Genomic DNA, 15250 nt, shown 5'->3' on the forward strand with positions numbered 1-15250 from the left:
AAGCCTTGCCCTCATTTACCAAAGGCATGAAATAAGACCCCTCTGAACAGCATACTTTGAAGGAGCCCTTAAATAACCTTCCTCCACACTTGCAGTGAGAATGGGCTGTAAATTAGTTGCTTCCACGAGGCTTACTTAAAAATAACAAATTTAAATGGAAGAGGATGGCAGTATTGTGACCTAAATGCTTGCTTTCTGCATGTGGTTTTTTTTTTTTCCTTTTCATAGCAACAAGCATCAAATGTCCTGGTATACATTAACATTTCCTCAAAACAAGCCCACAGGTATGATATCAAAGTGAATCAAAACACGTAGAAGTCTACATTACCATCCAGCAGCTACTCTGGTTTCTAAGGCATTGATGCTTAAGACACAGTAGGCCCCTGGATTGCTGTGTGATAGTAAATGTTGCACTGAATGAGAATAAAAGAATCCAGAAAGAGTCAATACAGCTATTTACATCTGCTTTTGTAAAATTTAAAAATCTCAAATGTTTTTGTATCTAAAAAATGTTAACGCTGAGTGCACGTGTCAATTTCTCATTTCCCTCCTGGAAGCACAAGACAGTTTGAGGTGCTCAAACCTGCATGTGAAGGAGCATCCACACACACGTTAGAAAGAAAATGTTACCTTCAGAAACACTGGCAGTTCTAAGTCCAAATAAAAGCCATAAAGTGGTTTCTATACATCTTCAAAGTGCTCCATTTGTCTTCCAAGATCGTAAAAAGAGCAAACTACTGGTTCTCTGCAAAGAATAACAGCTGTTTCTCAACATTAATCTCCATGAAATAGGGTGTATGGATTGTTTTGGGGGTCCACTGGTTCTTTGTTTTGCTTTTCAAGAAATGGATGAGCTGACAGTTGCACATCCTAATTCTGGCTGACTTAGCATGCTGCAAATCAGTAAGTTCTGATAACTGCCTTCATTTTGGGTTGGTCTTTTTGTTGTGGGCTTTTTCTTTTTAACTTAAAGCAACTGAGAACATTTCACTATGATGGCAAAGTGATAAACTCTGAGAGGCTTTTCACCAAAAGCAGCTTCTCATCATCAGTACCCTTTGCCTCCTTCTGTCCACTGAATACAGAAGCAGAAACAGTGTTCTCCAACACAAACGCAAAAGAAACCCCTCACAGTGGAGGCAACAGTGTGACAGGCCAAGAATTTAAACTGTGGAGTATTTCACACGAGTGTCTATCACAGCCACAGCTCTGAGATAAAGAGAAATATTTGCTGGCTGGAATGCAAAGAGGAGGAGGCAAGCTTCTTCCCCTGATTCTCAGCATTCCCAAGGGTCCAGTTCCGAAGTTTCCTCTGACACGACCCAAAACATGGCTAAGGATCAAGCCACGTGGATGCTGTTTGACCAATACCTCACTCAAGGAATGGCATGAGAAATACTTTGCAGCCACTGGAGACTTGCTTGAAAACTATATTAAGCAGCAATCCAGTTCTGTCTAAACCTTGCTATTTATATACCAGGAATGACTACATGAGAGCAGCAGCAATTCTTTTATTTAAAAATATATATACATCCAATCATCCTTCAGACAGCAAACCACTGCTATTTCATTACTAAAAACGATCTGGTCAAATTTTAGAAAAAACTCTTCTAAAGAACATTTTAAAAAGACTTCTGATTTGTCACTGGTATATGGGAATATGAAGGGCCACTTGTAAATCTCATGCCTTTCAGTGCTGTCTCATGAGGTAACAACCATCTTTCCTGCTAGTGTTTTTGTAAGTAAAATGGTCCTTTTTTAGTAAAAACAGAAATACAGAGATAACTTATTTTCTTTAAATATTGCACAAATAATTTAACTGCAGACAGTAGAAGACATTTAAAGCATTGATTTTTGTCAACATATGAACTCTATTGTATAGACACGCTTTCTATCATACACTTAATTCTCTATTTTTTTTTAAACAAGACATTTGAATCCAGCATTTACATGAACAAATATCTACACAATCTGTTACCATATCACGTGAGGAGCTCCAGCAGGAGTTAGTTTTGTCTTTGTTTTAAAAGTTCATCTATCTGAGTCTTATACATGTTTTTCACATCCTCAAGATCCAGCCGGAGCTCTTCAGCTTCCTCTGCTTTCTCCCCATACATCTGAAGAATGGTATTGTACCTTTGATCCAAGTCCTGCAATAACATGTGGTTTGCTATCAGACCATCACTCAACTTAAAGACTTGCTGCTAGAACGGTGTTTTTTACACTACTAGGGAAAATGAGCAGAGTGTCACTTTATCAAAGTGTGACTATTTTACAGTGGTGCACAAAGCAAGCTCTTTGATGCTTTGATGCTCTGAATACAGCTGGATTTAGAGGACTAAAATATTTGTCCTGTTAACTATATCACCGCCACAGACAAATGCAGCCTCTAAATCGAAGTCTCATAAATCCATGCTGTTTATCAAAACATCTCCCCTACTAAAAAGATTGCCTTTATGTGGCAGAAATGACCTCTCATTAACTGAGCATACAATCCTATGTAAAGCACATGCTTTTAACAAGGACATTTTGAAAGTGACTATCAGTCATGAAGCAGGGATTACCAAGTTTCCTAATAAGCAAAGAAATCTAAATCATAATCATAAATGATTAGAGATATATTTTTATGTAAGTTGATAGAGATTTAAAAAAGCCTACTGTATCAGATTTACAACAGGAATACACTTACCTTTAACTGTGCACGCAATTTTGGAATTTCCTTCACTTTTTCTTCAAGTTCATCATTTTGATTTGTTAATTTAACCAGTTCTTCTGCCATTATTGATCTAGTTTTCTCCAGGTTTCCAATTTCCAGCTAAAGGAAATGTTTCACAATTAGGAGGAAGAGATAATCACCTTTTTCATATTAAATCTAAATGTTTCAAAACACTAAGGATTTTTCATGAACTGGACTAAGAAATAGCATCTGGAGGAAGCACTCTCACTTTTTTTACAGATCTAATCAGTGCTTTTTGCTTCATTTTGTTTTAGACAGGCAAGTTTTCTTGATAAGTCCTTGCCAAAACAAAAACAGGAAGCAACAAATGTTTCTCTTACTCATCCCTATCTACTTGGTCACTCGTGCAGTGACTTTCTGAATTAACAGAACTGCAGTAAGGAGAGGAATCAAACTTTCTGATTATAAAACCAGTACAACACAGCAGACTGCATTAACATTTAACCTTAAAAGTGCTGCATTTCATCTCTTTAAGAGTAACTACAGTACCTGTAGATGTGAGATTTCTCCTTCTCTTAGTTTTAACTGTGATTGAAGGTTTTCAATTACACTTGAACCTGCTCCCATCCTTATAGCATCATAAAGATTGCTCCCACCGGAAGCTGTTGGTCCAAATGTGTGATCATGAGGATCATCCTACAAACAGAAAAGTAAGACAACCTTAAAATCTCACAAGTAACCGCTTTTAAATCGCCTCTCTCCTAACTTATTACTTCACTTAAAAACTACAATTATACTGTTGCTAAGCAAGCACTTCAATACTCAACCTTCTTTTTTTTTTTTTTCTAAACAAGAGCTTAAGGTGAATATTCAGAGTTTGAGATAGCTCCTTACTGGCAAGTATTTACGTCCTACAACTACCATTTAACTCGGACATCGACAGCTGTATCCACATGAAAGCAGCAGGCTTCACAAAGACAACAGTCAATGATGCAGCCTAGGGAGTGGGCATGCACCCTACACCAGGATTACTTGTGAAGATAAATCAGTGGTTTGACTTCTACCAGTGTTATTCAAACCTTCTAGCTGAATTTGGTCATGTGGACTCAGCAGCAATACACGTGTGTATCAGTCTGCAGTAAAACTGTGGTCCTGCTGTCTTCCACAGATGCTTTACAGTCATAGGCATCTCATAAGCAAGTTCTCAAGAGTCATTTTCAACATTAATAAAGCTTCCTGAAGAGAAAAAATGTACATCAAAAAAGCCAAGATTACAGTTATACAATACCTGTGACAGAAAAGAGGTCTGAAGGCCTGCCATATCTACTCCGCTTATGGAACTAGAGCGAGACATAGTGGGAGTGCTTGAAACAGTTTCAACTGTAAATGACTTCCGATCCTTAAATAAAAAAGAAAAAACCAACAAGGCAAACATTATCACCACTCAGCTACAGAAGAAAGTCCACAAGATGGTGAAAGACAGATTCTGTAAAAACAGACTGCCCTTCCCTCCTCACTGAGTAAAAAACATATGAGTGCAGTGATGAAGAACTGTTGTGCTACTAACACTTCTAGTCTTTGCTTAACTCTTTAGACTTTTCAAGCAAAAAAGACACAAGTTGCAAACTACAACAAAATAATTTCTCTTTCAGTAGGCAAGGGAAATGCAGAAGCAGTTTTAGATGCCCAAATGCATCACAGGAAGAATAACATAACCCAAAAGTATGCCACTTTTTGGAGTGCACGTTAATTCTCTTCTTTTTCTTTCCTTTTTTTTTTTTTTGTGTGTGTGTTTCAGAAATTAACTCTGAGATTTCTTATATTACTGACATACCTTCCAAACAGACTGATCTCATTTACAGTCAGCATCTGAAAATTTAGGACCTGAAGGATAAAATTTAGGACTGAAGGATAAAGCTGTTACATTTTGACACTAGAGAGAGGAAGTAACCAGCAACAGAAGCAGTTTCACTTGAACATCAACTGCTAATCAGACGTTACTGACACTACAAGACTATTTTGTGACTCAAAGTGGAAGGTATGCAGTACATTACATACAACTATGTGAAACTCAGAACAGGAACTCAGTGGAAGCAATGCTAGCAGCCTAAGCAGAGGAAACAAGTAGCTTCAGAAGATCAGAATAACCAGTATCCAGTTTTGATCTTTTTCAGGTTAAATGAACTAGTACTCAAGACTTCCTTCAGCAAGTTTTACAAATTACATACTTCAGTCAAAATAAAAGGCAAGCACAATAAAGAAAAAGCCAAATTTCTAATGTGTACACTCAGAATATACTGTACTGCATTAAAGCTGCTTTGCTGCTTGCCACAGTTTTAGTTTCTAGATATCTAAGAGAATAATGATAGCCTCAATAAAACTGAACAGAAATGTCAAGCTTTGGTACCTTTTCCTTTGCTGCTTCTTGTGCAAAAATTGCCTTCTTTCTTTCCTGTTCAATCTTCATTTTCTCCATTTCTAACTGAGTAGTCAGCAGTGCCTACAAAAGTAAATGCAGGTTGTTAACCCCCTGTTGGCACAGGTATCATTAACAGCTTAAAGCTGAAGCAGACTTGAGGTAGACAATACCTTTTCTTTCTTTGCATCTTCCAAAGTTTTTGCATACTCATCTTTGAGTTCTTCTAGTTCAACCTCATACCTACCATTGAAGAGGAACAAAAAGTCAAAAAATAAGCATTCTGTATTTACTTTTGTTCTGACGTTACTGAGATAATTTCTTTCATACAGGCTTGCATGATACTGTGGCTTGGATTTTTGATTAAAATAGGCATGGTAACAAAAGAATGTTTTAGTTAATGCTGAGCAGTGCTTGCACAGTCAAAGACTTTTCAGCTTGTCATGCTTCCCTACCAGCAGGGAGGCTGGGGGAGCACAAAAAGCTGGGAAGGGACACAACCAGGACAGCTGATTCAAACTGGTCCAAGTGATGCTCTGTACCATCTGATGTCACGCTTGGCAATGTCCTTATCAACACAGTCGCTTAATAAAAGCACGGCTTCAAGATGTTAAAACATTATGAAGTGCCATATTTCAGACAATCTTTAGCATGAAACAAAAGTACCCTCAAGAAGTTGGCTGCTTTCTTAAGAACTGGGTTTTTTGCTTATTTGTTTTTAAACAGTGCTATCAACACTCCAGGGATCGAAATCAACACTCAAAGATCCAGCCTGAAGTCAAAGAGCTGCAGCAGATGTTTCTACAATGGATGGTTTATTCCACTCTGCTTACCTGCTGTTTTCAACTTCAATTTTCTTCAATTTGTTTCTCTCCATTTCCACCTGAGCCTGGAGACGACTATTCTCTTGCCTTAAGCGGCTGTTCTGAGACTCAGTAGAAGACAGCTGAACTTTATTAGACATAAGCTCTTCTGTAGCGGCCCGTTCTCTCTCAGCAGCTGCTGCTAGAAGAGTTTGAGACTCACCTAATGTTAAACAAAAACAAACCAACACAGAATTTACCTTTTCTGCTCACACAGTTATAACGTGGGTCAATTATTTATGCATCAAAATGGAAGTTGAGGCATTTTTGTCAGTATTTTTGAAGCAACTACTTTTTTTTCCCTAAATGCCAGTCTACCTTCAGTGCCTCAGTGTTCATGCTTCTTTTAGATGCTGTAAGGACATGCATAGTGTAACACCTCTATCTTACAGTCCTGTTATCCTCTGTTTTAAAGAAAATCAATCAGTGAGTTATGTACCTTGGCAATACAACCCACCCATCCTTCCTTACAGGAATGCATTTTGTGCTCACCAATTCCGATTCACTCACTTGACCCTTGGGCAAACATTAAGCCCTTTTAAATTTACCTTCAGTTACTTTACATCTTCCAACAAGAGTCGTACAGCTCAGCATAAGCTACAAACTTCTTACCAAGTCTGTCAGAAAGGTTCTTTTCCAATTTCTCCCACGCAGAGGTTTGTGCTCCCAGCGTGGCCTGCAAATTCTCTATCTGCCTGAGAAGAGGCCGTGTAGCAGAAGTTACACTTTGACTTAGTTCTTGGTTCCGGCTCTCTGCTTCCTGGAGTCTCTGAAATCACAAGTTCAATGTATTAAAGCATTAAAACCATACAGTGAATTTAAATGATATCACACAACTCATCTAAACGCATCGTGTTCTAAAATCCTTTAGATTAAAACAACGGTGAAGTCTGCAATCCCAGCAGACAAGTGCACCATTTTTGGATATATCACAAAACAACAGCCCACACACTTACATTTTCAAGAGCAGAAAGCAATTTATCCCTAATTTATCTCAGCATTCTGATACCTGAAGCTTCCTGAATTAATCAACTTAGCAAATTATCAGTTCATACTGGCAGCACACTAAACACTGCAGCAAGACAAACAGTGCCCCTAATTTAGGTCACCTCTCTCCTTATCCTCCATTTACACATTTATGCAAGATTCTGCTCAGTTTCAGCCCATACAAACAAATCCCTTTGTGCTCCAAATATAAGTTTTCTTTCCCTTGGGACACCACCACCACTTGAAGAACTTTAACAACAAAATATCTGAACTTTAAGACCAAGAAAAAATCTCTTAAGAAGCAGATAAGAGTCATTCAAAACTTATTAGCTAGAAATCTTAGAAGACAAACTTAATGGTTGCTCATTGTCTCGTACAAGAAGAATAGAATTACATTTAAAATACTTTAAAATTATTATTTTGTTTTCAATATTAAAGGCAACATCTTTTGATCACACATTTTTATTGTTCTTCTATATGGGGAAAAAAACACACCAGAGGAAACTGGGAACACAAAACCTCTCTTCCAGGATATTTATGACACATAAACATTTTGTTTTGAGAACCCTCCCTACAGATATGCATTGGCATTGCTTATTTGCTCGAATACCTGCTGTAGTTCACTGATTTCCTGACGTAAATAGTCTTCTTTTCTTGCAGCCTGCTGTTCTGCACGTTGCAGAGCTAGCCTCAGGTCTGCCACCTAGGTAAACAAGGTGTTGTCATTAACCTCTTACCAAACATTGCCATCTACTAACTGCTACAGTCCTCTGCTGCTCTCAAACAGTCAAACAGGGTGTGTCTGCTTACAAGTTTAACTCTTAAGTTCTACATATGCACAGATAGACAAATTTGTTTATCCCAAAAAGCTGTGTCCAGTTAAACTTCTCAACCTTTGCATCGTGATATGAATACTACACACTTAGCAAACAGACTGTCAAAGTCACTTTATTTAGACAACTAGAATTAAAAGTCTTAGAAATTAGTTCCATCTTCTTTTGTGCCTGGTACCTTATGGAAGATGTACCTGGCACCATCCATACACACTCTGTTTGTTCAATTAGGAAGTTTCATTCATCATGTTTAACACACACCTGAATTGCCAAAGCTTCTTGCTGCTGCCGTGCCTCATCCTTTGCCTTCTCCAGTGCTAACCCAAGCTCTTCCTTTGCCTTCATTTCCCGACTCAGGGCAGCTTCTTGTGCCTCACTGTCCTTTGTAGCATTAGCCTTGTGAAGATCTGCAAGTTCTCTGTGGGAGAGAGAAAAGAAGTGAACAGTGACTTCACAAATAACTTCTTATATATCACTGCAGCATCTTGGAAGCACTGCATAAGAAGTAGACACTGAAACAGATTCTACAGTGGAATACAGACATACAAATATCTGCCTACTTGTATGCACTGTCAAGAGCTGCCTGGACACTTCTGTTCCGTTCTTCAAGGTCTTCCACTTCTGCTTGAAGCTTGGCAAGATCCTTTTCTTGTCGCTCCACAACAACATTCAGTTGTTTAATGCTGTCTCGATGCTGCTTCTCAAGGTCTTCCTTGCCATCAAGTACCTATTAGGGTGCCAACAAGAAGCATCAGACTAATTCCAGTACACAGCACAGGGTAGATCATGTCACCTGAGTGAGGACAATGACAAATGTGGTAACAGATACAGACTTAATTTACACAAAATGATTGAAGTGATCTAATATTTTGTCAAAATAGAAAGGGAAGAGAAAAGGTCACCTCCCCAGAACTCACTCCACCACCACAGTTTCACATACTTCCTCATGTTACACCTTCAGCTTTTAAGATCTTGATTTGAGTAACAAATCAAAGTTTAAAAAAAACAAAAAACAGCAACAAAAAACAAAAACTGGCCATGGTTTTTCAACTCAAAATTTAATAAACTGAATTTGGTCAGCCTGAAAATCAGCAGCACAAGTGCAAACAAACAGCAGGAAAGAGAAGCGACTGCAATTTGAAAGGACTGAAATTGCATCTCAGTGTTCCACTAATAAGAGAACAGTTTATCAGCAAAACACAACAAGAAAATAAGTCCACCTACAGCTTCCCCAAAAGGCTGAACTAAAAAGCTTTTGTGAAAAAAAAGCAAATCTCACCTGTTTTAAATGCTGCAACTCTTCTTCCAGTTCCTTGATCTTTTTGTTCTGTTTTGAGTTAATATTTTCTCTTTCTTTCTCCTTTGCTCTTAATTTCTTAATAGTGTTGGAATTGTGAAGTTGTTGTTTGGAAAGTTTTTCTCCTGAAGAAAACACAAAATTTAGCATCTATTGCCTGCTATTCTATGAATAGTCTTCAAATGATGCATTCTCTTTGCCAAGTAACAAAGGCTTTAATGTAAATACAGCACATTTCAAATCATTCTACAGATTTTACTTTATTTTTTTTTAATTCATACCTTCCTCCATCAATCCTTTGATTTGCTCCTCTTTCTCTTTCAGTAATTCAGCAGTTTCATTGGTATTCAGTCTGGTAGCCAACTCTTCTTTAACAGTCTTTACTTCCTAAATAACAGAACAAAACACTTGGTCTTTTAGTAGGAAGTATTATGGATAAATTCATGGTTCTGCTGATCACCTATTACTTTTCCCCTTCCATCTCCAAATGCTCCTCAAGAACAACAAAGGCTGGAAGGGGCCTGTAGAGTTACCTGATCCAATGTTGTATTTAAAGTAAAGCTAAACTCGAAGCCAAATGGGATTGCTCAGAGCTGTATTCCATCAATTTTTAACACGTTCCAAGGATTTGTTTGATTAAAAAGCAGATTACCTTTTTAGCTGCATCTCTTTCCTTGCATGCTAGCTGGAGCTTCTTTTCAGCATCTGCTATCCGCTGTGCAAACTCCTCCTTAAGAGATGAAATGCTGCTGGTCTCTTCTTTCATTCTAAACATTTCACTGCATTTAAAATTAACATTTCAGAACGGTTTCACAGAGATGTGACATTCCAAACATTTTGCAGCAGTTTAAATGCTTTTAAAATATGTTTATGATTTTTACACACATCCATAAGAAGTACCAATCAAAGACCTTTATTAATCCACTAAGTTACCAGTGAAAGCAACAAGATGCTAAATAGGCCTTACGAGTTTTGCTCCTTAATCAAGTTATTCCCAAATAACCTCTTAATCTGTATCATATACAGGGGAAATGAATACATACATCTTTAAGTTAAGATCAATTTAGTCATTAGGTAGTACCTTTGCATATTACCTGCAAATGTCTAGAATTCATATTAGATGAGTAAAACTGGCAAATTCAACTTTTCATTTTGCATTTTAACTTGAGTTAAATAATGAATTCATATTTTAGTTACAACCAGCCCTCCTACTGTGCTTCCACTGCCTGTGTTTTACTCAGCAAATGCCACAGTAAATCAAGTTCATCTCTTTGTACCAGAGCAGTTTCCCTTAATAGCAGATCCCAGTCTTACTATAAGGATCTTTATTAACATCAAAATCTGACCGCACATCTGATTCCCATTCCTCACTGAAGCCTCTTTCATTGGCCCTCCCAAAAGAAGTTGTAGCCACAAGAAATAACAGCTTTAAGAAATACTGTCACAGCACGTGCAAGCACTACTTCCACCTGCCCCAAATACTGCATATCCCTCACAGCCTCTGTTCTGGTGAGAACTAGTACATGTTTTATCATTTCACCTACTGTGTGCATTACAATAAAGTTACAGCTAGACTAACGCCTGTGCATACTTCCATACTTACTCCTTTAGGTTATCATAAGCTTCTTCCAGCCGCGCCTTCTCTTTACTTGTACTCAGTAACTGTGTTTCTCTCTTCTCCAGTTTCTCATTTAACGAATCAATCATCTGGACAGTGTTTTTTACAGATCAAGATTGGATTAATGGGACAATGAAAACACAGAAGTAGCAGGTTTCCCCTTTCCCCTCTCATCATTCCCTCACAGAATGGCCAGGGTTGGAAGGGACCTCAAGGATGATGAATCTCCACCCCCCCGCCACATGCAGGGCCACCAACCTCCCCATTTCACACCAGCCCAGGCTGCCCAGGGCCCCATCCAACTGGCCTTGAACACCTCCAGGGATGGGGCATCCATAACCTCTCTGGGCAGCTGTTCCAGCAGCTCACCACTCTCATAGCAAAGAACTTCCCCCTGACTTCCAACCCGAATCTTCCCTCCCTCAGCTGAAAACCATTTCCCCTTGTCCTGCTGTTATCTACCCTTTCAAAGAGTTGACTTTCAAACTTCTCAAGGTTTTCAGGAACATGAAGCCAGAAGATCACCATGCGTCTGCTACATTTACTCAGAACTGAGTCATTTCTAAATACAAGATCTCTATCCTAGAGGTAAAAACCTTTCTAAGAGAGCACATATGGCTCAGCTGAGCTCCTCGACAAAATGAGCAGCAGTTACATTTAATTGCAAAGCTTTTAAACAGAGCTGGTGACCTATAGAACTACAGCTGATGTTTAACACTCAGACTAACACTGTGCTCCTCATCCCACTCTTTACAAAGTCAAGGAATGATTCACATTTGAAGAGGTCTCTTCTGTGAAATGTCAATATTGGATGAGGAAAACAAACTTTCAGACGGGTGTGGAGCTGATTAAAAATCATCTAACATCAGATTTTTGAAAGCTAAATAGAGGGAAATAACACAAACATATAAAAATATAAAGAAATCAAACTGATTCTATTAATGAATGGCATTACATGGTCAGGGAAAGACAACATTTGCTGTGGTCCATTAACAACTATTCAGTGCATTAGGAAAACTTATGCAGACTTATGTAAACCTAAGGAGATTCCATGACTGAGGAGTTTCCCTAAGGAATTTGCACTGATAATCTCTACAATTTAAAGAAACAAAAAAAGCTTTCCTTAAAATGCAAATCATATTGTGGCTGTATGAGCCCCATATGCAATTGTTTCTCCCTTATTAGCATTAGAGACAGAACTGGTATGGCAAACATGCCAGCAGGACACAGCCAGGAGCAAGGTCTACCTATGTCACATACTGTGCAAAACACTGCCTGAAACAAAACACAGAAGGAAAAAACAGAGTAAAATGTGCCAAGGCATGTTGGAATGTAAAGACAAGAACAGAAGGGCAGGAAGGTGACAAAGGAAATGGGCCAAATAAAACAGTGCAGAAAGCTCAAGTTCAGCCTTCCACACAGGAACAAGTAAACGCGAAGAAGGACACTCCATCTATTTAAACTAGTCATTCAAATGTCTCCTATTCACTATCAATATGTATGACTTTCTTCTCCATTTAATGCCTAACAAACCTTTTTTTTTTTAAGTACAGATTATGTCTAACACATGAATTTATCTAGAACAAAGCACTTTTACACTGTCACTGACCTCAAAGATCACAAGTAATATTACTGCAATGTAATCAGACTTCGACAGTTTGCAAACCTGGGCAAAAAAATGCTTGCAAAAAAATTCCCCAGTTTACTGATGAAATACTAAAGGCTTGCAGTTTCACAAACCAAATTAAAATACCTCAAGAAATCTCTTCCAACTCCCACAGAAAAAAAGGAATTTGTATTAATTTAATTGGTTGATACATTTGACTTGTCAGTACTTCCTGTTTGCCTGCACCAGACACAACTCTCAACACTGGTAACTGAACACAAGCGAAACCCAAAATGATTTGACCAGAAATTTCAGCAATATTTTTCCACTGCAGAATATTAAATAATTATCTACAATTAAGTTCATTCGGTATTAATCAGTTCAGCTGAGGTAAGGCTAATATCTCTAACACGAGATGATGGGAGATCAGCTTGGAATCAGATGTGTTTGCAAAACTTCTGTGCTTACCTTTTTAAGCTTTTCCATTTCAGAGTCCCCTTCCAGCACCTCTCCATCAGCATCGGGCTGAGGCTCAGTCTCCTCTTTCCCAACCTGTTCCTCAGTTTGCACAGCAGACACCAAAACATCTGGCTGCTCAGAATTAACAGGTGTTGCACTTCTCCCACTCTCTTCCATCTCAGCTTCCTCAGTGTGTACCACAGGACTGTCATTCACATCTTCAGATTTACTTTTCAGGGTGGCAACTGTTTCTGTCTTTGGCGCAGAAGGACTGATAGCAACAGATGCTGAAGCACAAGCCTTGCCTGATAACTCATCATCTGAATTTATTTCACTTACACTTCTACTATCTAAAGACTGTACACTAAATGAATCTATTCTTTCAAAGGCATCAGAGGAGCAGCCGCTTTCGGTCATTTTTTGAAAGTCATCCAAACGATTATAGTCTGCACAGGCAGATGTAGATAAAAGCTGAAATGACGTCTGCATTAGATGAAGACTAGATTTGGAATCTGCAGCTTCTTGTCTTGAACTTACTGAGCTCTCACTTATTACACTTTCATGGTCCAAAACTTCAATATCACTAGTTGTGGATGTTCCTGAGGAGAAAGTGCTTATTGGGGGTGACGGTGTATTGCTCTGCCTGTCCTCAGTTTTTTGTTCTTTAGTTTCCAAGCCCACATCTTTTGTACCTGTATTAAGAGGCTGTGAGTTGCTACCCAGTGCATCTCCAGTTCTATCTGTCCCCACACTGGATTTTTCATTAAGAGCATCCTCAGGTTCTTTCAAATTGAGAGCAGACGCCTTTTCGTCAGCAACTTCATTTGTGCTTTCTTCACGCTCAGCATTAGATTTAAGCACAGAATTCTCTTCTGGTTTCTCCTTTGAGCTATCGATGTTTTTCAAGTCTGCTAGGCCACCTACAGAGGAATCTTTTACTTCTGCTTCTGTAGTCACCAGTACTTCCAGCTGACTGAAGTGCTGAGGCTCTTTTAAAGTGCTTTTCACCTCCTCCTTGGGTCGCTGTGATTTGGCCGGAGGTTTGGACACCACTGGATTTTTCTGTATGCTCTGAACATCCGTTGGAGAGAGAAAGGCACTGAAGAAGTTTTCAGATTCATCTACTACTGTTCTCCTCACTGGTTTGGTGATTGCAGTTGGTGATACTGGCTGATTCTGTGGTTCTGTATTTGAACTTAAACCCCAAGAAGAAGTATCCCATCCTCCACTTATAAGAGAATTTGTTCCTGAAACAATTAAAAAGCACAAAGATATAGACCAAGAAAAGTTTGAAATTATTAATTTTTCAATCTCTTATACAACTATGCAACAGGTTCAGAAGAAAAGTTTTCAGCATCATATAAAGCAAATATTAATATGATCACAAACAGCATCATTTTGGTTAACACTTCTTACCAAAGCTTGGAGCTGATTTTTAGACAAAATAAAAGAAGGAAGACAAAGTAATTCAAGGACTTAAGGTGGACTGAGACACCTCCAGCAAGTAAGAGCATCCGAGCAAAGCAAACACGCTCTCTCTCCATCTTAAACAGTAACTTGAGCAAGGCCTGAAAGAAGCCATACAAAATTACGGCAATAACTCCGAGACAGAGGATTTCCAAGAGGAGAGGGGCAGGGGAGATGAGCCCACGTAGGGTTCATAGGGTCCGGGAGGAGGGGAGGCCGTGAGGGGAGCCGCCCCACGCACTGTAAGCCCAGACCTCGCCGCTGCCCCGCTCACCGTCGCCGTAGTCGGGGATGACGGCGTCGGGCCAGGGGCTCTCCTCGGCCTGGATGTCCAACACCCGGTCGATAGATTTCTGGGCTTGGGTCAGCGCCTGCTTGGCGAAGCTGGACAGCTGCGAGGCGTTGAACCAGCTCATCCTCGGCGCCGCCCGCTCCCGCTCGGAAGCGGCAGCCCCGGGCCACAGGCGAGGCCGCGGCCGCGACCCCCCGGCCCGCAGGGCCCTCTCCCCGGCAGCAGCGAAGCCGGCGACCCCGGGCTCGGCTCCGCGCCTGCGCGCCCGCACACTCCACGTCGCAAACAGCCCTCGCGCAGCCGCCAGCCGGCCCTCCGACACGTCGCGCGAGGCGGAGCGAGGCCGAGCGAGGCCTTCCGCCTCGGTACCTGTCATGGCGGAAGGAGCACCACATCCACTTCCGCCTCGGTACCAGTCATGGCGGAAGGAACATCACGTTTACTTCCGCCTCGGTACCTGTCATGGCGGTGAGGGGCCGCTTCCGCTTCAGCGCTTGTCACCAGGAAGGCTGTCTGTGGTTCCTAGAAGTGTCGCGGCCTGCCGGGCCGTCGCTGCCTCTTCTCCCGTCCCCTCCATCTTCCAGACATACACTGGAGGCTCATATGCACTTACCCCTCCTTAATGCCTCCTTCGGCTGCTGGTTGCAGCAGGAAGCATACCACAAATAGAGTTTTATAAAGCTCGGTACCTGAACTGACTGCTCCCACAGCCTGCAATGCTCCTTTTAACCTTCC

At 40.2% G+C, this 15250-nt stretch overlaps 1 protein-coding gene across 1 annotated transcript; it reads right to left on the bottom strand.

Annotated features, from left to right (window-relative positions):
* Positions 1-201: 201 nt before the first annotated feature.
* TMF1 (TATA element modulatory factor 1) lies at positions 202-14779 on the bottom strand. Its single transcript, XM_048957530.1, has 17 exons — positions 14498-14779; positions 12766-14003; positions 10677-10780; positions 9726-9852; positions 9355-9460; positions 9056-9198; positions 8337-8503; positions 8038-8194; positions 7554-7646; positions 6569-6725; positions 5927-6119; positions 5267-5336; positions 5085-5177; positions 3966-4076; positions 3227-3373; positions 2690-2815; positions 202-2150 (listed from the first exon to the last, which is right to left on the bottom strand). Exons 1-17 carry the CDS (start codon positions 14637-14639, stop codon positions 2007-2009), a joined length of 3318 nt encoding a protein of 1105 aa, XP_048813487.1. The 5' UTR covers positions 14640-14779; the 3' UTR covers positions 202-2006.
* Between the last annotated feature and the right edge of the window lie 471 nt (positions 14780-15250).

The sequence above is a fragment of the Lagopus muta genome, chromosome 11 (assembly GCF_023343835.1).
Source record: "Lagopus muta isolate bLagMut1 chromosome 11, bLagMut1 primary, whole genome shotgun sequence".
In the NCBI taxonomy this organism is placed as follows: domain Eukaryota; kingdom Metazoa; phylum Chordata; class Aves; order Galliformes; family Phasianidae; genus Lagopus; species Lagopus muta.

What these genes read in the sequence shown, in the direction of transcription:
- TMF1 (XM_048957530.1), bottom strand. Translation starts at nt 14,639, where the DNA reads ATGAGCTGGTTCAACGCCTCGCAGCTGTCCAGCTTCGCCAAGCAGGCG. An exon ending in CAAAGGATTGATGGAGGAAG is followed by an intron (nt 9,199 to 9,354) that starts GTATGAATTAAA and finishes TGTTTTCTTCAG; the next exon opens with GAGAAAAACTTTCCAAACAA. An exon ending in AGACCTCTTTTCTGTCACAG is followed by an intron (nt 3,374 to 3,965) that starts GTATTGTATAAC and finishes TTCTGTTTGTAG; the next exon opens with GATGATCCTCATGATCACAC.